Genomic DNA, 26,071 nt, shown 5'->3' with positions numbered 1-26,071 from the left:
TAATATATTTTAATAAAAATTAACATTAAAATTATAATGTATTTATTAACTGAATAAGTGTATTAATTTATAGGAGCCCTGGTGGTGCAGTGGTTAAGAGCTCAGCTGCTGACCAACAAGTCAGCAGTTCGAATCCACCAGTCACTCATTGGAAACCCTATGGGGCAGTTCTACTCTGTCCTGTCGGGTTGCTATGAGTCAGAATCAACTCAGTAGCGACTGGTTTGGTTTGGCTTGCTTGGTGATGCAGAGGTTAAAGTGCTCAACTGCTAATTGAAAGGCTGGCAGTTCAAACCCACCAGCTACTCTGCAGGAGACAGATGTAGCAGTCTGCTTCTGTAAAGATTACAGCCTTGGATCGGGTAGTTCTATTCTATCCCATAGGGTCGCTATGAGTCGGCATCAACGCAGTGACAGTGGGTTTTATAATACATATAGGTACCCAATATAGTCACAGTATTATCATTTAAACATATAATCAAAATAAAATTATTAATGAGGGATTTTACATTCTTTTTCTGGTACTAAGTCTTTGAGATCTGATGTGTGCTTTGCATTTACAGCTCATCTCAGTTTGGACTCACCACATTTCAAGCGCTCAGTAGCCACATGTGGTGAGTGGCTACTATATTGAACAGCGCAGGGCTAGAGGGTTTCAAAAGGTATAATGATGTGGATCTGTCTGGAGAGATTCTTCATGCTGTGTTAGCAGAAAGAGGAAGCACTAAATCATAGGCTTTGGAGAACATGTCTTGGTCGTCAAGGTTTCTGCAGCCAGAATGGGGGGAAGAGGCGGTAGAGTTTCTGTTCGGGCACCAAGAAGTCAAGGTCAGCCAAGTACACAGTTAGCGCTCAGCCAAGTGGAGCAGCAAGTCTGGCTGAGTCTACAAGTGCACAGGTGCCACTCCTGGTTGCCCTAGTTACAGTCCCCGCCTCATGATAATAACATTCTAATAAGAAAAGCCACATGCAAATGAAGTCAACAGCAACAAGAGAGGAGCAGCCCTTGGCCTTGCCAGCTCCATCTTGGAGGAGGTATTGGGGTGGAGTTGGAGAGGGGTTTGAATAAAGGACAAAGACGGAGCTTAACTGTGGAGGGGTTTGGGTGATAAATAAAAGGGGGCACCAGGCCTGTGTGCTTGAGATTGTTCTAGGCATGATGTCTCCTATGGGCACAGTCAGTGTAAGCTACTATGCCTCACCTGCTCTATCTGTCTGCATTCCCACCTAGAAGGAACCCTGGTTGGGGAGATGGTGGTGTTCACTGTCCTGGTGGCTTCTGTGAATCGACTTGGGCTACTAGGAGTTGTGGTGGTACTGGTGCCAAGAAGACTCAAGCCAACCCAAAGAGGTGTTGGGTAGATAGAGTAGAAGATCAATAGTTTGTTGTATCAACAAATAAATCAATGACTGACATGGGTTTGACATGTTCCTCAACTCAGAAAAGGTGGATTCCAGACATAGCTTCCATAAGTTGGCTCCTCTGGACCTGTGGAATGAGTGGGCTCTGGGTGGGGAGGCAGTGGATTTAGGCAGTAGTCCTAGCTTTCCCTCTACTCATTTAGTAACCTTGGATAACTCATTTGGTCTCTGTGGGACTCAATCTACGCATCTGTAAAATGGACAATAGTTCCCATTGTGAGGGTCAGGGGAGGTAATGGCATGAGAATGACCAAATGACCAGCTGTAAAAGAACCCAAAGGAATGGGTCTGGGGAAGAGTAAGCTGTTCCTGCTGGCTGCCTTGCTTACAGCCCTCTCCCCATCATGATAACATTAAACTAAGAGAAGTCTGTGGATAAAGACAGATTAGGGGGATGAGAGCCCAGATGGGGCTGGGGTGGGGGTGGGATCACCACGCTCGCACCTCTGTGAACTCCACATTGGCTGGGTCCCCCAGGATGGAGCCATCAGGCTGCTTGTAGCCTGCATAGCGGATGAGCTGGGTGTTCCAGACTCTGAAGTCATGCTTGCCGTCTGTCCTCTGGGGGAATATGGTGATGGCAGACCTGTGGCAGAGAGAGGGGGACACCTGGAGTCAGGGCAGGAGTTGCCCTTTGGGGACATCCTGGAGAAGAGGCCGCCCTGGCCAACGACTGCTTGAGGCACAGGGTGGACTGCATCTGTGCCGAAGTCACCAGGGCTGGAGGAGCAGCAGTTGGAAGGGGGTGACCTTGCCCGGTTCCTCCACCAGTATACCAGATCTAAGACAGGGTGGAGGGTGGGATGCCCCATGCCAGCTCCCTGAAGGGAGGAGAATGCTTTTCTAGCCGGAGACTTAATATCAACGTGAGCCACCCTTCCAGGGAGTTCCTTTACAGTAGGTGATCCCCAGGGAACAGCACTGAGCCTGTTTCCCTTTATGAATGCACTATCGATTCCCAGTTCCAGACTTTATCCTGCCTCCATTGTTAATTCTTGTCCAATCTGCCCACCATCTATACCACACCAAAGTTTACAGACTTTCGATTCAAAAGAAATCAACTTCCCCATCAAAATTCCAACAGCCTTCTTGACAGAAATAGAAAAGCCAATCCTCAAATTTATGTAGAAGGGGAAGGGACCCCGAATAGCTAAAGCAATCTTGAAGAAGAAGAATAAGGTAGGAGGACTCAAACTTCCTGATTTCAAAACATAACCGTAAAGCCACAGTAATTAAACAGCCTGGTTGTTACTGTTGTTGGTTGCCATACTGGTATAATAATAGACATATAGGCCAATGGAATAGAACTGAGGGTCCAGAAATAAATGCACGTATCTATGGTCAACTGATTTTCAATAAGAGTACTAAATCCACTCAGTGAGGGAATAGTCTCTTCAATAAATGGTGCTGGAAAAACTGGATTTCCAAATGCAGAAGAATAAATCAGGATCCAAGCCTCACACCATGCACAGAGATCAATTCAAGATGGATCAAGGACCGAACTGTGAGAACTAAAACTATGAAATTCTTAGAAGAAAATCTAGCGGTGAGGCTTTGGGACCTAGTTTTTTAATGATGTATTATCAGATATGACACCAAAAGTACACACAGCAAAAGACAAAACAGATAAATGGAACCTCATAAAAATTAAATACTTCTGATTATCAAAGGACTATCAAGAAAGTGAAGAGATCATCTACAGATTGGGAGAAAATTTTCAGGGACCATATGTTCAATAAGGGTCTAATATCCAAAATACACGTAAAATTTCTACAACTTAACAACAAAAAGACTAAAATCCCAATCAAAAAATGGGCAGAGGACTTGAACAGATATTTCACCAAAGAGGTTATTCAAATGCTAACAAGCACATGAAAAGATGTGCAACGTCATTAGCCAATAGGGAGAGGTGAGTCAAAAATACAATGAGATGCCTCCTCACCCCTCTTAGAATGGCAGTGATCAAAAAAAAAAAAAAAAAAAAAAGGCAAACAACAGGTATAGCATTTAATACCAGTGGGGTGGTGCGTCATACCCACGGGTTAGTCTAAAGTTAGGGCTTAAGGTGAAAATCACAGTCAAAACTACTCTTGAAAATCTCTTAGCAAAGGCGCCATTTTGGAAATGAACAGAGTGAGTCAAACAGCCAGTTCTCCCTCCAGCATTAAAACCCACTGCTGTTTCTTTGGTTGAGCACCGGCTACAGCGATGATTGTGTAATATGTATATTTTTAAATGCATGTTTAGAAACACAAGAATCACACTTTGGGTGCGGGAACCAAGACCAACCGAGGAAGTATAACACATTTACGCCTCCCATCTCCTGCCTCTCCTAAGCATAATTTCACTGAACGGCAGGTCTGTTGAATTACGTCTCCTCTCCTCGCCTCTCTTTCCTTCTTCCTCTCTCTCTCTCTCTCCTTCTTCTAACATGCCTTCCTCCTTCTCGTATGTATAGAGTCTTTCCATATGTGGTATACATTCTCCTGTTGCTTTCTCATAGTTTTCAGACATAAGGTTTAAACATTTCTTTTAAAGAATCAGCTGAATACTTTCTTTAATAAAAGATTTCATGAAGACCTCCAACAGATAACTGAAAAAAGTGGAGGGGAACTGGTTGAAGTGTGTGTGTGGAGGGGGAGGCGGGCTGGGGCCAACAGCCCCATCTGCCTGGCCTGTAGTCTGTAGTGTCACCCTCCACCCCATATCACCTTCTCACAGCACCGTTTGAAAGCCACCTGAATAGCCCAAACACTCTTGGAGGGCAGAGACCTTGACTGGGTGGGTTCTTAGATGGTCTCTGGTGGTGGGGTCTTTTAGGAAAGAAACCTTAATACCAATTCTCCATCCAGCCCCTGGGCTTAGATTACAAGTTCTTTTCCTACTGACTCAGTCCACTGACAATGCTGTTTTCTTCCCAAGAAAGAGGCACATCCAAGAAGATCTGTGCTTAATGCAAATAAGCCACATGTGGGTGCACTCAGTATAGCCCAGGGACTTGTGGGAATATCCCTGCAGTGGTCCTGTGTGGGCCTGAGATGGGGCTGGTCCTCAGCAGCTGAGAACAGATGGTGGGGCAGGAATGAGCAAGCAGGATTAACAAGAGTAATGCCCGTCTGTGGGACCCAGCTGTTCCCCTCCTGCGTGCCTCTCCCAGCTGATGGGTGCCCAGGGTAGAAGCTACCAGTCCCCACCAATGCCTTCCTCCTGGCCTGCTCACTGGGGCTTTGTTCTTTGTATCAGGGCAAGAAGAGTCCTAGGTGTGGGCTTGGCTTGGTGGAACCTGAAGGACCAGTCCCCATAACAGCAGGAAGGGAAATTGCCCTTTAGACCAGGGAAGAGGCTGAGGCAGTGCCAGGCAACCGAGCAGGAGATGGTAAAGCAGGTCACCCCTGGCAATGGGATTTTCCTGTTCCTATTCCCAAGAATCTCGAACATCCCTTCCTGCCCTCTGGGTGAGCGATATCAAAGAGTGGGTTAAACATGATTTTTATTTCAACAGTTTTGCAAACCACGCTGGAGTCTGCTTTTCCCAGAAGAGATGGCACGGGAGGGGTGGACCAAGGATGCCAGGAGACCTCTGCCATCTTGGCCCATCTCCCTGGGAGGGGCAGCATTTCTCTGGCAGGTAAGCCCACTCCAGACCCAAGGATCAATGCTGTGGAGACATCAGACTCCTTCCTCAACTCCCTAGATGGCCAGCTCACCTGAGGTTCCCTTTGTTGGTGGCGTACTTGATGTGGTTGCAGATGTAGTTGTACATCCCGTGAGCCGTGGTGCAGTCTCGGGCATCAAATACCTGCAAGAGGTGCATTTTTGGCATTGATTGCCTCCTCCTTCCCTCCTGTTTCCCTGGTGCAGCTTCGATATTTTAGGGGAACTTAGAGCCCGCTCCAGCTGCTACCCCATGGGATATTTAAGCACCTCATTACCGACTCCTAGACTGGGCTTGATATATAGATAGATACAGATATATTTATATCTATTACATATAGATATATTTATAACTTACATAAATATATCTATAACTAATAGATTGATATGCAGACACAGATATTTATATCATATATAAATATAGCTATATAAGATAGATGCAGCCCTGGTGGAACAGTGGTTAAGAGCTCGGCTACTAACCAAAAGGTAAGCAGTTCGAGTCCACCAGCTGCTCCTTGGAAACCCTATGGGGCAGTTCTACTCTGTCCTATAGGGTCGCTAGGAGTCAGAATCAACTTGATGGCAATGGGTTTGGTTTGGTATTTTTTTTATACAAGATAGATAGATCCTGTCTCCTTCAAGTCAATTCCAACTCATAGTGATCCTGTAGGACAGAGTGGAACTGGCTCACAGGGTTTCCTAGGCTGTAATCTTTATGGGAACAGATTGCCAGGTCTTTTCTGCCTTGGAGGCACTGGTGTGTTTGAACCACTGACATTTTGGTTAGCAGCCAAGTGCTTAACAACAGTATCATCAAGGCTCCTGACAGTTAGATAGATAAACGAAAAACCCATTGCCGTTCAGTAGATTCCAGTTCATCGCGACTCTATAGGACAGGGTAGAACTGCCCCATAGGGTTTCCAAGGAGCACTTTGTAGATTTGAACTGCCGACCTTTTGGTTAGCAGCCATAGCTCTTAACCACTATGCCACCAGGGTTCCCAGATATATATATATGTTTCTATCCTAATAACCTCAGTCAATCAGACAGGAAACACCCTTAACAGTGGGCACAGAGTGTAAGTGTGTGGAGGAAAGCAGTAGGGGGTAAAGGAGGGAATTTTAATGAGCTGGTTACAGGGATTAGGTATTAAATCTAATAACAAAACAAAACGGACCAAAAAAAGTCAAACAAAAAGCCCTGCACTTGATAATAATCTACTCATAACTTTAAATTATTCACCAGAAAAAATTGCATTAGGGGACACAAAATCTAATGCCTTCGAGAACTAGGTAGGTAATATAAATAAGCAAAGAGAAGAGTGAGACAAAAGGAAGTGGTGGGGTCTGTGGTAAACTAGAGCATATAAGCCCTCCTAGGAGATACTCATTTTTTAAAAAGCACTGTACTGGATAAATAAGATGTGATTATAGGTCAGATTCAGCTATCGTCCAAGCATTGGGGACCCCATGATCACCATCTGAGACGTCATCATGGCCACCAGGTGCCCTTGGTGGGAGCTGACCCTTTTTAAAGGCCCATCCTGCCCTCCCCCTCTGGTGGGCTCTTCAAGGTGTCTGAACCTCACCACCTACCTGCAGCTTGGACCACTGGATCCTGCCGACGCAGCGGGAGGCGTTCCGCCAGGCATGCTTGGCCCCATAGATGAGCTCCGTGTCCTTGAGCTGATATGTGCTGGTAGTTTCAATCTCTTTGTTCACTTCTTCCAGCCTGTCCATGTGGGCTTTGGAGCCAAATCTGAGTGAAGAGAGAAGGGACATGGGAGCATTACCCTCTCCCCTGACTTAGAGGTTGGCTGGAGGCTTACAGCCACAGAAAATCCCGAGCTGATTTCTGGACACAATAGTTTGAGCACAAAGCAGAGATTGCAAACCTAAATGCCCACAAAAGTCTGGCAGTGTGTATATGACCAAACCAGCTCAGTGAGGACTATGGCAAACAGCCAGCCCATGCCTTCCAAAGAGTGTAGCAACAACTCTCCTCCAACCAGTTACTGCCTGATAGAATTGGGGGCTCAGAGTTGCCAGATCTTTCAAGAGAAACGATTTTCAAAGGGAATTCTTCTAATTTTTAAAATTATTTATTTATTTATTGATGTTGAGAATACAAACCCGAACATATACCAATTCAACACTTTCTATATGTATAATTCAGTGACACTGATTCTATTCTTTGAGTTGTGCAACCATTCTCATCCTCCTTTTCTGGGTTGTTCCTCCCTCATTAACATAAACTCACTGCCCCCTAAGGTTCCTGTCTAATCTTTAGAGTTGCTGTTGTCAATTTGATTCCATACAGACAGATCTTAAAAGAGCACAGTGCTCAAGGCAGACATTCTTTACTAGTTAAGCTCAACTATTGTTTGGTTTTAAGAAGACTTCAGGGGATACTTTTGGTTTAAAGCTTAAAGATTATCTCAGGGCAGAAGTTTCAGGGGTTGGAACTCTTCTAATGTTTAAATGATGGTAATGAATTCAATTTTAGAAAATTTAAAAAGTTATATGAAAAATTTTAGGCTTCCAAAAAAAGTATGTTGTTGTTGTTAGGTGCCATCAAGTAGATATTTGACTCACAGCGACCCCATGTGACAGAGTAGAACTGCCTCATAGGGTTTTCTAGGCTGCTTATGGGAGCAGATTGCCAGGTCTTTCTCCTGTGGAACCACTGGGTGGGTTCAAACGGCTGACCTTTCCGTTAGCAGCCAAGCAACCACTGCGACACCAGGGCTCCTTCCAGAAAAGTATACAGGCTAGTATAACAAACATCTATGTCCCAAGCCAAAGAAATAAACAAATATGGTTAGAGTTTCTTATGGAATCGTACTCCATTCTCTCGCCAGAGGAGACTGCTACATTGAATCTGGCATTTACCATTCTCATGCACTTGCTTATACTTTTGCCATACGTGTTTACATCCCTAAACAATGTATAGCTTTATGCTGTATGTTTTAAAAATTTATATAATTGGCGCTATACTGAATGTGTCCTTCTACAACTTGCCCTTTCTTTCTTTCTTTCAAGGTTATTGGTGAACTTCAGTCTCATAAACATACACAGCTCTAATCCATTCATTTTTATAGTTGTATAGTATTCCATAAAAGTCCCTGGGTGGCGCAAATGGTTAACGTGCTCTGCTGCTAACCGAAAGGTTGGAAGTTTGAGTCCACCCAGAGGTGTCTCAGAAGAAAGGCCTGGCAATCTCCTTCTGAAAAATCAGCCACTGAAAACCCTATGGAGCACAATTCTACTGTGACACACATGGGGTCACTATGAGTTGAGGTTGACTTGACGGCAACTAGTAATATTATTTCCTTACTTGGAAGATACCACAGGTTATTTATACCTTCTGCTGGTGATGGAATTGAGGTAGTTTCCAGTGGGTTCTTTAATTTTAATTTTTTCCTATTATATGTTGGTATGCACGCCTGCTTGTGAATATGTGTGAGAGTTCCTCTAGGGTATATACCTAGGTGTGGAATTGCATAAAATGTTTCAAACTTTAAGCAACAACTTACACGCCAAAGAAAACACATCGTGGGCCAGATGTGGCCCTTGGGTCACCAGTTTTCAATGTCTGGCATTAATGAGCAGAGGCCCTGTGTTCAGGCCTTGGTTCAATTGTCTGCAAAGCTGGAGCTCAAGTCTTTGTCCCCAGCACTTGATAACTTACCCCAGGCTCCTCAGAGTCAACATGAACTTGCCTTTTAATTGACGAGTAGTACTGATCGATAAACTCTTTGGCGAGAGGGAAGAGCTGTTCTTTCGTGCGGACTTCTTCAGGCTTTCGTATTTGCTGAGGAGGGAGCATGATAGAGCCCATACAGATGTGCTCAGAGCATCCTGATTCCTGGGAGGAAAAGTGGGGCCTGGTTATCACCTGTTTTTATTGAAGTGTGGCATGTGTTGGGCTGTGAACCTGCACTCTGACCATTCTGACTCCAGATAGTACTGAATCAGAATCTATATTTTAACAAGATTCCCAGGTGATTCTTATGTATAATAAATTTTGAGAACCACTGCTCTACTAGTGGTTCTCAGGATTGGTCCATAACCAGCAGCATTAGCATGGCCTGGGAACTTGTTAGAAAAGCAAATTCTCGGCAGGGGTTGGAACCAGAACAACCAGTTTGAAGGCCTAATTCTGCCATTCCTGGTGGAGTTGCCTGGTCCTTAATTCCCAAACGGAGTTTCTTGAGTACCAGCTTGCAATCATTAGACATGGCCTTCAGTCCTGGTAAGGAACTATAAGTGGTGTTTCTAGGTTTTGAAAGTGTTGGCTTAACTTGAGAGAACAGGGAATTCCTGACTGGCATTCCCTGACATCAGAATCACTGGTGCTGAATTCCAAAATATTTTCTGAGCCCCTTGATAAAGAATGAGCTAGTTGAGTGACCACAGTAGTTCTTTTGAACACATCTATGGACAGACTGATGGAAAAAATGGCCCCAATTCTTCCCCTTCCTGTATTCACATCTTCTGCAATGTGACTTTATAGCTCTTTCCATCGAGACACAGAGCCTATCATCCACCCTTTGAATCTGAGCTGGCTTTGGCCAATAGAATATGGCGGAAGAAGCACTGTGCCAGTTCCAAGCCCAGGCCTCAAGAGGTCTTGCATGTTTCTGCTCATTCTCTTAGAACCCTGCAACCACGGTGTGAACAAGCCCAAGCTAGCTTGTTGGAAGATAAAAGATCACATGAAACAGCATTGAGTTCTCCCAGCCAGGGCCATCCAAGACCAGCCAAACCTTCACTGACCCCTCAGGTGCATGAGGAAGGCCAGCTGAGAAGAATTGAGTCTCGTTCAAAGCAACAGAACCATGCAACAACTGGTAGGTTTTTGAAAAATAATAAATTAAAAAAAATAATGCTGGTTTTAAGCCACCAAGTTTTGGAGGCATTTTGTTGCACCGCAACAGGTTGACTTGTTGACTGTTAAAAATATGATATAAAAACTTAAAGGACACACTGTGGAAGCAAGGAAGGGCCTATTCAATACTCCATCAGTGGTCAGACAGAGACAAAGAGAATGTATTCAGAGCCAGTAACCCCTCCTATGTTCTTTTGTGTACAAAGTACACAAATAAAAAAATTTATGTAAGTGAATGACTCTCCACCAGTGATTCTCAACTGGGCAATTCTTCCCCTAGGGGGTACTTGGTACTGTCTGGAGACATTTTTGGTTGTCACAACTTGAGGGGGGGGGGGCGGTAACAGACATTTAGTGGGTGGAGACCAAGGGTGCTGCTAAACATCCTACAATGCACAGAATACCCCCCTACAACAAGGAATTATCCGGCCCCAAATGTGGACAGCACTGAGGTGGAGCAAGCCTGGTCTGCACCCTACTGGGATACTCACCAAAGTGCTCTTAAGGTGGAGGGTGTCAGTGAGAACCACGTCAGTCTCCCAGTTCTTGACCTTGAGGAAGCGGGGACACTTGGAGGGGCTACCATTCTTTGTGGGGGACTGCTTTCCAGAGGCTGGGGGCTGCAGGAGAGAATGCAGATGGAGCGTTAGGCAAGCTCTTGAGGGGACTGTGCAGTTTCTCCACTGGGACTGGGAGAAACTTTGTTCTTCCTGCAATCTGCCTGAGTCACCCACTGCCTGTGTACAGAAAGGGATGTCATCCTCCCTGGTTGCACACAGGCATGCAAGGAGGCACCATGGAAGGTTCTGTTCTGGGGAGAGGGGTCAGGAACTAAAAGGTGGTCTAGCACAGGGTCTGGCACATAGTAGGTGCTCAATGAATGTTTGTTGGATGAATAATGGCTGAAAGGACACCGTCCGCCTCTCTGAATGCTAACAGCCCTTGGGGCTGAGGAATTAAACCTTGGACTATGCCAGGTGACTTGGATGACTGCGTCTTCTTTCTACAGCCCAAACTCACCTTTTCTGGCAAATACAATGGAAAAACAGGAAGGTCTGAATTAGAAGGTTTTGAAGGATGCTCGGTTTTCCCCAATTTTTAGGTTCCTGCCTCAGGGCCTTTGCATTTATTGTTTCCTCTGTTTTGAACACCTTCAGTCCCCATTTGTCTTCACCTCTGTAAACACACTGCCCAGTAAGTGAGGTGGGGTAAGTCCCACGTTGGCCGATGTTGACCGATCCATGTTAGACCTCACCGATAAGGATCACATTCTGTCTTGCATGTTTCTGAGTAGTTGCCAATCTGCCTGGTGCCAAGTGTGTCCATGCATCAGACAAGCATCAGGGGTTAAGGCAGAGGCAGCGGGGACGCCCTGATGTGATAGCCAAGCAAGGGAGGCCAGAAGACAAGCCAATGCTGAGTGATCCGCAGGCCTGGGAGTACAGCAGCAGGCAGTGAACTTGAAACAGGACATTCATTCATTCAACCAATATTTATTGAGCACCTACTATGTGCTAGGCAATGTTAGGTACTGTGGATATAACAGTGAACAATACAGACAGGGTCCCTGGCCTCCTGGGAATTCTTGTGAAAGAAGAGACAAATAACACGTAAACTAGTACATGAACAATAGGATTTGAGGTTGTGATAAGAATATAAACGGGGAAATGATGGTGACGGAGTGGAAGGAAGAAAGGCAAGTGCAAAGGTCCTGGGGTAGGGGTGAGCTTGTTAAGTTCAAAGGACCAGCGAGGAAGTCAATGTAGTTGGAGAGTAGGAGGAGGTGGAATGCCAGGAGATAAAGTCAGAAAAGAGGCAGGGCTCAAACTCCATCAGCTTGGAGGCATCCAGGCTGGTAAGGAAGCCATCAATTATGGTTTCGTGGGCTAAGTCCAAGACAGAAATCACAGAGAACTCCGAGGGACTAATACTAAAAGCTAGCATTCAATGAACACTTACTGTATGCCAAGCAACTTTATCATCCCCATTTTACAGATGAGAAAATTGAGGTACAGAGAGGTTAACTAAGTTGCCCAAGATTACAGAGCTAAATAGCTGGAGCTGGAGTCCAATGCAGGCAGTATGGCTCCTGAACCATGCCCTTGACTTCTTGGCTATCCTGCCTCCTGTCCATTAAGAAAAAGTCACTCTTTCATTTATTCATTCATTCAACACATGCTTATTGAGTATGTGCCAGGCAAGATAGCAAGGGCCAGGGCTATAGTAACAAACCAGACAGATGTGCTCCTCTCCTCATGGGGTTCACAATCCAGCGGGGTGAGGGGCTGACAATTAAATGTGCTATTGTGACTGAGTGTGGTGGATGCCATAACATGGGACGCTGGGGTGTAGAGAGGACCATGGGATTACATAGAAGAGGCGCCTAACCCAGAGCGTTTGACTTCTAAGTCAAGACCTGAAGAATGAGTGTTGACCAGGCAAAGAAGAGGGAGCAAGGTCTTGCAGGCAGAGAGCACAGCTTGTGCAAAAGTCTAGAGGTGAGAGACATGTCATAGCCACCTTTATGTCCAGAGCAATAGGAGCTCTGTGCTAAAGCCTCCATGTCGCCATGTTAGAGCCTGGAGAACAGGAGGCAGGTGAAGGCATACCATGGTTAAAGACGGCTCTGGGAGGGGGCTCCAGTGGAGAACAAATAGAAGATGGTACGACTCATGATCTTACCCACCTCCCCTCCCCTGGTCATTCCGAGTGGTTCCCATCGCAGATCTGGGTCCCACCACCCATCCGTCTGTCTAAGCCACAGGTGGGAGCTATCCTGGACGTCATCCTGTCCTTTATCTCCACATCCAATCCATCGCTAACTCCCATTCATTTTAACCTTCCCACTCTTCTCTCTACTGGCCATCACGCACTCCAAGCCCTTGTCATCTCTCACGTGGATGATTGCAATCACCTCCTAAACGTTGTTGTTGTTGTTAGCGGCCGATGAGTGAGCCCCCAACTCTTGATGATCCCATGCACCACAGAAATAATGCTGCTCATTCCTGCACCATCCCCAAGACCAGTTGCAGATTAGACCATTGTGAACCATAAGGTTTTCATTGGCAGATTTTTGGAAGTATATTGTCAGGTCTTTCTTCCTAGCCTGTCTTAGTCTAGAAGCTCTGCTGAAACCTGTTCAGCATCATAGCAACATGTAGCCTTCACTGATAGACATGTGTATGAGGTGTAGTGGCTGGGAATTGAACCCAGGTCTCCCTTATGGAAGGTGAGAATTCTACCACTGAACCACCAGTGCTCCCTCTTTTCTACATGTCCTAAATAAGCTATTACTTATTACTATTAGCATTACAATGAAACCTTTGAGAGCCAAAACTTGATGGAACTGTTTTGTTTTTCTGGGTCTCACAAGTTTTTTGCCTTTGACAGGGTTCAGTCTTGCCATTTTTGTATCACTCTCTATTGTTGTTGTTAGGTGTTGTCGAGTCAGGTTCTGACTCATAGCAACCCTATGCACAATGGAACGAAAACACTGCTCAGTCCTGCACCATCCTCACAGTCGTTTCTGTGCTTGAGCCCATCATTGCAGCCACTGTGTCAATCCATCTCCTTGAGGGTCTGCTTTTTTAGCTGTTTGTCTGCTTTACCAAGCATGATGTCCTTCTCCAGGGACTGGTCCCTCCTAATGACATGTCCAAAGTATGTGAGATGAAGTCTTGCCATCTTTGCTTCTAAGGAGCATTCTAGCTGTACTTCTTCCAAGACAGATTTGTTTGTTCTGCAAGTTCATGGCATACTCAATATTCTTTGCCAAAACTGTAATTCAAATTCATCAATTCTTCTTCAGTCTTCCTTATTCACTGTCCAGCTTTTGCATGTATACCAAGCAATTGAAATACCATGGCTTAGGTCAGGCGCACCTTAGTCCTCAAGGTGACATCTTTGCTTTTTAACACTTTAAACGAGTCTTGTGCAGCAGATTTGCCCAATGCTGTTTCCATGGGTGTTGATTGAGGATCCAAGTAAAATGACATCCTTGACAACTTCAGTCTTTTCTCTGTTTATCATGATATTGCTTACTGGTCCAGTTGTGAGGATTTTTATTTTCTTTATGTTAAGGCGTAATCCATGCTGAAGGCTGTGGTCTTTGATCTTCATCAGTAAGTGCTTCAAGTCCTCTTCGCTTTCACCCAGCAAGGTTGTATCATGTGTATATTGCTGGTTGTTGATGACCGGTTGTTAATGATTCTTCCTCCAATCCTGATGCTGAGTTCTTCTTCCTGTGTATTCCATCCAGCAAGGTGCACGTGTATCGATGCTGTTTATGTTGTTTAAAAACGTATTTGTAATGAATAAGTCGTTAAAAAAAAAACCGTTGCTGTCTAGTTGATTCCAACTCATAGTGACCCGACAGGACAGAGTAGAACCGCCCCACAGGGTTTTCAAGGTGCACGTGGTGGATTTAAACTGCTGACCTTTTGACTAGCAGCCGAACTCTTAACCACTATGCCACTAGGGTTTCCGAACAACTTGTTTGGTCTTGCAAAATTCTGTCATGTGATCGCCTGTCGTTTCTACCACCAAGGCCGTATTTTCCAACTACTGATCCTTCCTCTTTGTTTCTAACTTTTGTGTTCCAATCACCAGTAATTATCAATGCATCTTGACTGCATGTTTGATAGACTTCAGACTGCAGAGGTCGGTAAAAATCTTCCATTTCTTCATCTTTGGCATTAGTGGTTGGTGCGTAAATTTGAATAATACAGGCAGTCCCCAGATTATGAACGAGTTACATTCCTGAATCTGTCTTTAAGTTGAACTTGTATGTAAATTGGAACAGTTGGGTACAGTTTGCATCTAACATCAGTTAGTTAAATGTTTGTCTTAATATATAGTATACCGTTCTGTTCATAAGAAACGTTAAGGAAACACTTCCAGATACACTAAAACATCTTTAACATACAGTAAATACAGTAATAATAATACTAATGTTTTGATACATGTCACAAAGTAGCGCCCACTTGTTATTACATTGTAATACATTACAATGTATGTACCTCAAATTTTTAATATCATAGGCCTTATAGGGATTGGTTCATAACTACAGGATGTACCTAAGTTGGACGTTTGTAACCTGGGGACTGTCTGTAGTCATCTTAACTGGTCTTCTTTGTAGGAGTATGGATATTATCCTATCACTGACAGCATTGTACTCCAGGATACATCTTGAAATATTCTTTTTGATGATGAATGCGACGCTATTCCTCTTTGTCATTCCCAGCATAGTAGACCATATGATTGTCTGATTCAAAATGGCCAATACCAGTCCATTTCAGCTCACTATTGCCTACGATATCGATCTTCAAGTGTTCCGTTTCATTTTTGATGACTTTCAATTTTCTTTGATTCATACTTCGTACATTCCACGTTCCAGTCATAAATGGATGTTTGTAGCTGTTTCTTCTCATTTTGAGTCATGCCACATTAGCAAATGAACGTCCCCAAAGCTTTCCTCCATCCACATCATTAAGGTCGACTCTACTTTGAGGAGGCAGCTCCTCTCCAGTCATATTTTGAGTGCGTTCCAACCTGAGGGGCTCATCTTCTGGCACTATATTAGACAATGTTCTGCTGTTATCCTTAAGGTTTTCACTGACCACTTTTTTCAGAAGTAGATTGCCAGGTCCTTCTTCCTAGTCTGTCTTAGTCTGGAAGCTCCACTGAAACCTGTCCACCATGGGTGACCCTGCTGGTATTTGAAATACAGGTAGCATAGCTTCCAGCATCACAGCAACATATAAGCCACCACGGTACGACAAATTGACAGATGAATGGTAAACCGCTCTCTATTTGTGGAAAATATTTGAGTTTTTCTTCTCTGACAGGTTTCCACCTTACACAGGTTCGGGCTTTCACAGGTATTACTGTAATATTATTACTGCTACATCTCGTACAACTTCTAGTACTAGTACAACTACTATCGCTACAAGTATTATTACCATACTGGGCAGCATCAGGAAAAGATCTGGATGCCTTCTTCCCTCTATTCCCTAAATTCCCTAACTGTACTTTCTATCCTGCTGAACTCTAAGCTGTTCTACTTATTTCTCCATATTAAACCGCATACAAATAACCTCACTGCCTTTGAAGGCCTGGCCACAAATCCTAGAAACTTCTTTTGGATTCTGTCCCCACTGCTGTCTCCTCCAGCAAACATGCAGTGATGGAAGGCATGCCTGGGCAGGCCTTTGTAGTGACGGATTCCTCTGATGGTGCTGACATCCTGCATCCTTGATAAAAGAAATTCTACGGTGCCCATGTGGAAGGCAGCCCAGCCATCCTCCCTAAATACCGAGCTTCACTCAGTCAGTTCAGAAACTCTCTCGAACACCAGAACACTCAGGAAGGATCACAGACAAGGTGTTGGCGTTGAGATTGGGCTCAGGACCTGGGTTGAGGACGGGTGGGTAGACGGGTACAGAGTGTAACATGGCACGAGAGGAGGTGTGGGGTGTGGCCAGTGGGTGGGGAGCCCGCTGACTTCATTGCTAGGGAGCGGAGGGAACAAGCTAACAGGCCTAATAAAAGAGGCCATCTGTTGAGGCTCCAGATGTGTGCGGGGCGGTCATTAAGAGCCCAGTAATTGGCTGTCCTTGCTGTGCGGAACCTCCCTGTGCCCTGGCTTCATTGGATTGCACGCTTGAAACCAGACATTAGCAGGCCTCTGGCGGGGCTGTTGTACTTGCAGCTTTGATGTTTTAATTAGTCCGCAGTAATATTAGATGATTCACGGGGGGACCATCAGGGAGATTAATATAACAGTCAGGGGCCCTGTAGGCAGGATGCAAATGACTCTTCTGAGTGGGGACCACAGGGCTTGCGCTAAATATGCAGATGAGTGGCCCCTGTGAGGTTCTTATGTTGGGACCGTGCGCAAGTGGGCTTTGGGTTCTGGTCATGTGTGGGATGGGATGTGGGTCTGACATGGAAAAATGGAGGAGCTTTTCAGGTGGCTTACTGGCCCTGGGCTCTGTGGGGGGGCTCCCTGGGACACCTGTTCCTAAATTTGAAAAGGAGGCTCAGAACTGGTGAACATTCCAAGGGCTTTGCCAATTCCTGTTCGTTTAGGAAGCCTGCAGAGGCCCCGGGGACATGCAAGGAAATGGCCTTGCCACCCAGGCCCAAGAGGAGGCAGTGAGGCAAGGTCACGGCATCCTGGAGCTCCAGCCAAGAACACTGCTTTGTAGGATCCTCAAGGCTCTGTTTCCTCCCTTTTTTCCTTCCTTCAACAACTATATATTGAGTACCTGCTACATGGAGTCCCTGCGTGGGGCAAATGGTTAACAAAGTTCAGCTGCTAACTAGAACGTTGGAAGTTCAAGTCCACCCAGACGTGCCTCAGAAGAAAGTTCTGGCAATCTACTTCCAGAAAATCAGTCATTGAAAACCCTATAGAACATAGTTCTACTTTGACACACATGGGGTTGCCATGAGTCAGAGTCAACTCAATGGCAACTGGTTTCCTGGACCTACTATGTGTCAGGGACTTATGTTCTAGGCAAGTTAGACACAGTCCCTGATCACATGACACAATCTGGAAAAGCATCTTACAGCCGCTACGCTAAAGCAGGGGTCAGCAAACTGTGGCCCAGGGGCTGAATCTGGCTCACTGCCTGTTTTGATACAGTCCATGAGCTAAGAATAGTTTTTACATTTTTTAAGTGTTGAATAAAAATCAAAAGGAGGATAATATTTCTTGACACATGGAATTTCTATGAAATTCAAATTTCAGTGTCCATAAATAAAGTTTTATTGGAGCACAGCCACACTCATTTATTCATATATCGTTTATGGCTGTTTTTTTCGCTGCAGCAGTAGAGCTGGAATAGTTGTGATGGAGATGGAGACTGTATGGTCCTCAGAGCTGAAAATATTTACTATCTGGGCCTTTATAGAAAAAGTTTGCAGGCTCCTGCTCGAAAGGATTGAATTCCTCTGCCTTGGGTGTCTGCTCAAATATTACTACATCAGAAATCTTTCCTGATCGTTCTTTAATAAAACACCGCCCCACCCGTTATTCTCTGGCCCTTTTCCTCCCTCACCATTTTGCTTCATTGCACTTATCACTGCCTGCAATTTGTGTGTGTGTAGGTATACATGGGACCCTAGCGGCGCAATGGTTAAGCATTTGGCCGCTATCCAAAAGGTTGGCGGTTCGAATCCACCAGCCGCTCCTTGGAAACCCTATGGGCAATTTTACCCTGTCCTATAGGGTTGCTATGAGTTGGGATCGACTCGACGGCAATGGGTATGTATACATCTATGGATATAGAAAGGAGCCCTGGTGATGAGGTGGTTAAGCGCTCTACTGCTAAGCAAAAGGTTGGCAGTTCGAACCCACCAGCTGCTCCCCGGGAGAAAGGTGTGGCAGTCTGCTTCCATAAAGATTACAACCTTGGAAGGTCATGGAAGCTCCATAGACACATCCAGACTCCCTGAGGAACCGAATCGCTGGGCTGAGGGCTGTGGGGACCATAGTCTTGGGGAACATCTAGCTCAATTGGCATAACATAATTTTTAAAGAAAATATTCTACATTCTACTTTGCTGAGTAATGTCTGGGGTCTTAAAAGCCCGTGAGCGGCCATCTAAGATACTCCACTGGTTTCACCCCTTCGGGAGCAAAGGAGAATGAAGAAAACTAAAGACACAAGGGAAAGATTAGTCCAAAGGACTAATGGACCACAACTACCATGGCCTCTACCAGACTGAGTCCAGTACAACTAGATGGTGCCTGGTTACCACCACTGACTGCTCTAACAGGGATCACGATAGAGGGTCCTGGACAGAGGTGGAGAAAAATGTAGAACAAAACTCTAACTCACAAAAAAAAAAAGAGCAGACTTACTGACCTGACAGAGATGGAGAAACCCTGAGAGTATGGCTCACAGACACGCTTTTAGCTCAGTAATCAAGTCACTCCCGAGGTTTACCTTTCATCCACAGAGTAGACAGGCCCATAAAACAAAACGAGACTAAAGGGGGCACACCAGCCCAGGGACAAGGACTAGAAGGCAGGCGGGGACAGGAAAGCTGGTAATAGGGACCCAAAGTCGAGAAGGCAGAGTGTTGACTTGTCGTGGGGTTGTTAATCAATGACATAAAGCAAAATGTGTACTAATTGTTTAATGAGAATCTAGTTTGTCCTGTAAACCTTCATAAAAGTAACAATAAAAAAAAAAGTAGAATCGCGGTGACTTAACAGTTTCTAGCCAATCTGTGAAAAGGCAAAGCTTTCAATGTTTTTGCCCATTTGTAGTGTTATTATATACTGATGACTCTGTAATATTTCTCGGACTCGGGCAGACATGGCCATGGCAGCATGCTTGTCCGTTTCCTACTTTTGCCTGTTTGCATATATGATGAATAAAACCTCTCTTTTTGCTTAAAAAAAAAAAGCTTACAGCCTTGGAAACCCTATTGGGCAGTTCTACCCTGTCCTGTAGGGTCACTATGAGTCAGGATTGACTTGACACAGTGGGTTTAGTATATCATATAGATTTATATATCTGTGTATATATTTAAGGGGAGACACTGGTGGTTCAGTTGCAGAATTCTCACCCTGCATGTGGGAGACCTGGGTTCAATTCCCAGCCAGTACATCTCATATGCAACCACCACCCATCTGTCAGTGGAGGCTTGCGTGTTGCTATGATACTGAATAGCAGAGCTTCCAGGCTAAGACAGACTAGAAAGAATGGCCTGGGGATCTACTTCCTAAAAACAGCCACTGAAAATCCTATGGATCACAATGGTCCAATCTGCCAACTCATGAGAATGGAGCAGGGCTGGGCAATATTTCATTCTGTTGTACTTGGGGTCGTCAGGAGTCAGGGCTGACTTCACAGCAACTAACAACATATAGATTTAGGCACAGATACAGTTTTCTGCCTACCCGTTGTTCACTTTGCTCTCTCCCCAGCTCCTAGAACAGTGCTCAGCACACCGTACATGTTCAGTAAAGATTGGAGGCTTACATTAATGTCAAGACTGTGGAGTCCCTTAAATGCCGAGGCGTTTGGTCTTGATTTAGCAGAGAATGCAGAACCCCTGAAACTGCTTATCAGGGATTTCCTCAGAGCCTTGTTTTAGGAAATCCATGGCTGCAAGGACCAGAGGAGGGGAAGGGTGAAGGCAGAGAAGCCCAGGAGGAGGCTGTTGCAAGAACGCAGGACAGAAGCAAGAACAGTCTGAAATACAGCTGCTGCAGAACAGGAAGGGAAGAGACGGAGATCAGAGTAGCGGCAGCAGAACAGAGAGCCTTGAGGGTGTGAGCGGATGGGAGGGAAAGGGAGAAGTCAACTTTGACTTGGAAGCTTCTGCCTGGGTAGCTGGGAGGATGGAGAGCCTTTTAGCAGAAGCTGGGATGTGAGGAGCAGCAGTGTTGGGCAGGTGGAGGTGGGAGGTTTTTCAGGCACCAGAAACAGGCTGTCACAGTCTGAGACCTCTCAGTGAAGGCAGCACTGACAGCTTGAAAGCAAGGCAGGGAGACACACGAACATCTTAGGAGCTAAGGCCCAACCCTGCACGAATCATGGAGCGTCATATTCTCGCACGTTTGGCACCAGTGGCTGCTCCTGCATTACTGGCCCACAGCAACCTGCCCTGGTTGGCTTTTCCTAGAATGAAGGCAGCACACTGGGGCTGAGCCGGGCAGCGGGCCATACACACGACAGGACAGATGCCACACACTGTGCCCTTCGCTGGGTGGGTACCACCTCTTCAGGGCAGCAAGTGTAACCCAGTTACAAGCTGTGGCACCTCAGGGTCCAGGCCCACAGGCCCACAAACCAGCAGGTGCACAAACATCCACGCAATGAAAAAGCCGCTACTTACAAACCTTAACCAGCCCCTCATCCATTGTTGGGACTGTAAAATGGTGCAGGCGCTATAGAAAACAGTTTGGCACTTCTTCAAAAAGCTAAACATAGAATTATCATATATATGACCCAGCAATTCCACTCCTAGGTATATACCCCAAAGATCTGAAAGCAGGGATGTAAACAAATACAGGTACACTAATGTTCATTGTGGCATTATTCACAATAGCCAAAAGGTGGAAGCAATCCAAGTGTCCGTCAATGAACAGATAAACAAAATGTGGTATATCCATACAATGGAGTATTATTCAGTCATAAAGAGAAATGAAGTCCTAATACACACCACAACATGGATGAACCTTGAAAATATTATCCTAGTGAAATAAGTCAATCACAAAAGGACAGATATTGTATGATCCCACTGGTGTAGTGGTTGAGAGCCGTGGCTGCTAACCAAAAGGTCGGCACTTTAAATCCACCAGGTGCTCCTTGGAAACCCTATGGGACAGTTCTAGTTTGTCCTTCAGGGACCCTGTGAGTTGGAATCAATTCGATGGCAACGGGTTTGGTTTGGTTTCGGTTTAGGCAAATGTATAGAGGTCAAAGTTCATGAGTGATGACCAAAGGTGAGTTGGAGGGGAATAGGGGGAGTCATTTCTTAGGGAACACGGAGTTTCTGCTAAGGGTAATGGAAAAATCTGGAAACAGATGGGGGATGATTGCACAACATGGGGAACATAATATCACTGAAAAGTGTGGAAATGGCAAATGTTTTGTTATCTATATGTTTACCACACAGACACAAAAAACTTAACCAGCTGTTTTTAGTACCTTAGAGTACAATTTCCTGGCAGTATATTGAAGGAGTACCTGGGTGGCACAAATGGTTAAGTGCTGGAATAGTAACTGAAAGGTTAGCGGTTCAAACTCACCCAGAGACTTCTTGGAAATAAGGCTTGGTGATCTGCTTCTGAAAGGTCACAGCCTCGAAAACCCTACGGAGCAGTTCTACTCTGCACGTATGGGGTCACCATGAGTCAGAACTGACTTCATGGCAACCACCACCACCACCACCAAGTGTATTCAAAGCATTATTTCTAACGTGATTTGTTCTTTACCGTAATTCCATAGGAGCTTGAAATGGTTCATTCTTCCTCTCTCTCTCCCTAGATTCAACAGTCCATGTCCCATATCTGCAGAGGAAGATTACGGAAGAGGGTACTTGGGAGTCAGACCCATCATGGGATGGGAGTAGGGGGCCAGAGGACCACCGGAAGATAAACCAGAAAAACCAAACCCATTGCCGTCGAGTCAATTCCGACTCAGAGCGACCCTGTAAGACAGAGTAGAAGTGCCGCACAGGGTTTCTAAGGAGTGGCTGGTGAATTCGAACTGCCAGTCTTTCGGTTAGCAGCCAAGCTGTTAACCACTGCGCCACCAGGGCTCCCACTGGAGGATAAGAGACCTTAAAGTTAGATGGTTGATGCTTCCCCAAATGAGCTTATATGTACCGTCACAGTGATGTCACAGAATAGCAAGAATATATTACTAGACAACTTGAAACACAGTTCCAGTACCAGACCCGAATGTATATACGCACTATGGACCAATTCAAGTAATGATTTAATTTAAATACTTGTTTAATAAATAATAAATTAAAATAAATCCTGTAATTATCTTGTGACCTACCCCCATTATATTGCATTGCATTGTGTGTGTTTGTTAAAAGTATGAACTTGGTAAATATAAATATTTAAAACACCGAACAGGTTTTATGATTGTTTTCGCCTTTCTACTTCAGAAAACGAAGTGGGTTGGGTCTCTCTTGACCTCTAAGAGTCTCTGTTTGGAAGGGGTTTTGGCAACTGAAATCATTTGCAAAGAGAAGGGGTGAAATGACTTTGCCTCAACGTGCCCTCTATGGGAAAAGAATCCGAATACTGGGTGATGAACGCAGTGAATGAGCAGGCAGAGTGGTGTCCCTGATTCCTGAACAAGAACGTCATTGCCCTCTTCAGACAACAGTCGGGACAGCCTGCACTGAATATGTTGTTGCTAGGTGCCGTCAAAGTGGTTCTGACTCATAGCGACCCTAGCTACAACGGAACCAAACACTGCCCAATCCTGCACCATCCTCACAATCATCGCTATATTTGAGCTCATTGTTACAGCCACTGTGTCAATCCATCTTGTTGAGGGTCTTCCTCTCTTTTGCTGACCCTGTACCAGGCGTGATGTCCTTCTCCAGGGACTCGTCCCTCCTAATAACATGTCCAAAGTACGTGAGATGAGGCACTGAATATACTCACTATTAAAAACAAACAGCATGATACATGGAAACTCCAGTCAGGCTGAACCGACATACCTGTCAATTCAGGCCCCTTCCTGGCTCCGACCCCTGAGGACAGCAGGACTTGGAAGGCTTGTCTCTTGGCGAAATGACCTATATAGACCCCGAGGTCACGGAGCAGGTGATAACTTGGGTAGAGGAAGTGAAATGTCAGCAAGATCTGGACTCCGCGGGGACAGAAGGAGGCTTTGCTCAATAGAAATTCCTAGAGAGCATCTTTCTTGAGGGGCCTTGGCTCTCTTCTTGTGGGTACCTCAGGAACACGTGTAACCCGAGAAAGTGGGGGATGGGGGAGCTGAAGATGCTTCAGGGAAAATTCAACCCGGGTGTCTAACTCTGGACGTGAGCTGGATCAAGGGACAGCTAGCCCCATTGAGTAGCTGGGGGCAAAAATGAGTTTAATAGCAGCTTATGGCTAGGGATTTGGGGCACCCTCCCACAGAGAGAAATTAATCTCAAAACACAGGAGGTTCTCACATGCTTAGAGACAGAGAGGCTGAGGGAAGGGAGAAATCAAAAGACACCTGGAGATGTCAGCCAGAATGGAAGGAGGGAGGCTGCTAAGGCCAACCAGGTGGGCCCTGGGGGTGACTTCTGGGGGCACTTCTGTGAAACCCCAACTATTACAGCAGGATCACTGCTATGAGTGTGTGTGTGTAGCTTATCTTGGGAGTGGAGTTTCCAGAGGATGAAGCAAGTATCTGGTAAGATGATGGCTAGGCTGTGAACTGCTCAAAGGCAGTGATCATATTTCATTTAATTGCATTTTAAGTAACATTTAGTAAATGCCTGTTTGGGGCCCTATCTGGGCCCGGCCATTGAACATACACTGGCTCACTGAATCCTCATGCTAACCCATTTTTCAGATGAGGAAATGGAGGCTCTGAGCGAGAGGTGAAGTGACTAAAACCAGTCGTAGTAGATTGATTCTGACTCATGGTGCCCCCCCCGTGTGTCAGAATAGAACTGTGCTCCATAGGGTTTTCCATGGCTGATTTTTTGGAAGTAGATTGCCAGGCCTTTCTTCCAAGGCACCTGTGGATAGACTCAAACCTCTAACCTTTCGGTTAGGAGCTGAGCATATTAAAAGTTTGCACCTCCCAGGGACTCAAGAGGTGAAGCGACTGTCTCCAAATTACCAAGTTAACACGCAATAGAGCTGGGCTTGGAATCCGACCTCTAAATCCCTCCCTTTCCACTGCAGGTCCCACTGCTCCTCCGTCTGTGTGTTTGTAAGGGCTGGAATGCAGGAGGTGTAAATAACACTTGATACACTGATTTGAATGACCGACGAGGGTGACGATGTAGTTTTAAAGGGAAAGAGATGCAGCTTTGTCACCAAAACTAAGTGGCTGGTCACGTTCCCTCTCTGGGCCACAAGGCTCTCATCTGTAATATGGGGATAGTGCTTCTTGCCTTATCTGCCTCACAGGGTTGCTGTGCACTTAAATCAGCAATATAATAATTAGAAAAATAATAGCAACAACAATAATAAACATTTATCCAACACTTATTCTGTGCCAAGCCCTATAAAGAATGGGCTCTGGGACTCCATGGCCTGAGTTCAAATCCCAGCTCTGCCACTTAGTGGTCGTGTAACCTTCAAGCTACTAAACACTCTGGGCCTCAGTATGCTCATCTTAAAAATGGGGACAATAATAGTACTTCATTGGGTTGGCCTGGAGATTAAATGAGACTGTAGACCTAGAGTGTCTGGCACGCTACCTGACATTGCTCAATGAATATTAGCTGTTACTGTTGATATTAATATTAATGTTAGCTATTATAGATTGAAGGAGCCCGGGTGACACAGTGGTTAAGCTCTTGGCTGCTAACCAAAAGGTCAACGGTTCAAACCCCTCAGCTGCTCTGCAGAAGAAGGATGCAGCAGTCTGCTTCTGTAAAGATTACAGTGTTGGAAACCCTATGCGGGCTGTTCCACCCTGTCCTATAAGGTTGCTGTGAGTCGGATTTGACTCAACAGCAACGGGTGTTTTTGGTTATTATTATAGGTTTGGAATTCCTGGTTTGTGCAAACAGTTAAGCACTTGGCTACTAACTGGAAGGTTGGTGGTTTGAATCCACCCAAAGGTGCCTTAGAAGAAAGACTTGGCAATCTATTTCCAAAAGGTCACAGCCATTGAAAACCCCTATGTGCCACAGTTCTACTCTGACACACATGGCGTCACCATTAGTTGCAATTGACTAGATGGCAACTGTTTTTGTTTGTTTTTTAAATTATAGGTGAAGTGGCATTGGTGATTTAGCAGTACCCGTGCGGGAAATCCGGATTCAAATTCCCGGCCAATGCACCTCCCATCTGTCAGTGGGGGCTTGTGTGTTGTTATGATGCTGAACAGGTTTTAGGAAAGCTTCCAGACCAAGACAGACTAGGAAGAAAGGCCTCGCAATCTACTTACAAAAATCAGCCAGCGAAAACCCTCTGGATCCCAACAGTCCGATCTGCAACTGTTCATGGGAATGGGGCAGCATTTCATTCCATTGTGCATGGGGTCACCACGAGATGGGGGTTGACTTGCTAACAACATTATTGGCTGATGTCATTATTTCAAACATGATCTCATTTCATCCTCCCCACAACCCTACGAACCTATTAGCCCCTGTTAGGAAACAGAAAGTCGGCACAGATACTAGTTAGTTGCTTGACCAAGATCACCAGCCAAGAGAGACCCAAGCCTGGTCTGACCCCAGAGCTGAGCTCTTGGCCCCAGTGTTATGTTCAAGTGCACCCAAGAGTTAAAACAGCCACACACCTGCATGATAGTGTTGCTATCGCGGTTATTGTTATTTTTGTTACTATGTTTTATTGTTATGCTGTTGTGGTATTGTTACTATTGTTAACGTCATTGACGTGGAGCGAGCCAGGCTGACTTAGAAGGCTTCCCTGGCAGGCT

At 45.3% G+C, this 26,071-nt stretch overlaps 1 protein-coding gene across 1 annotated transcript in view; it reads right to left on the bottom strand.

Moving 5' to 3' along the window:
* NOS1 (nitric oxide synthase 1) overlaps positions 1-26,071 on the bottom strand; it is a 93,314-nt gene that overhangs the window by 47,440 nt on the left and 19,803 nt on the right. The window contains exons 3-7 of the mRNA XM_004379038.1: positions 10,458-10,586; positions 8,798-8,943; positions 6,672-6,834; positions 5,130-5,221; positions 1,867-2,008 (exon numbers count right to left, since the gene is read on the bottom strand). Coding sequence (XP_004379095.1) covers positions 1,867-2,008; positions 5,130-5,221; positions 6,672-6,834; positions 8,798-8,943; positions 10,458-10,586 — 672 coding nt within the window. The remainder of the gene's footprint in view (positions 1-1,866; positions 2,009-5,129; positions 5,222-6,671; positions 6,835-8,797; positions 8,944-10,457; positions 10,587-26,071) is intronic.

This window comes from Trichechus manatus, unplaced genomic scaffold (genome assembly GCF_000243295.1).
Source record: "Trichechus manatus latirostris isolate Lorelei unplaced genomic scaffold, TriManLat1.0 scaffold00061, whole genome shotgun sequence".
In the NCBI taxonomy this organism is placed as follows: domain Eukaryota; kingdom Metazoa; phylum Chordata; class Mammalia; order Sirenia; family Trichechidae; genus Trichechus; species Trichechus manatus.
Note: the sequence above shows the minus strand (reverse complement) of the source record. Positions and strands in the feature narration are given on the sequence as shown.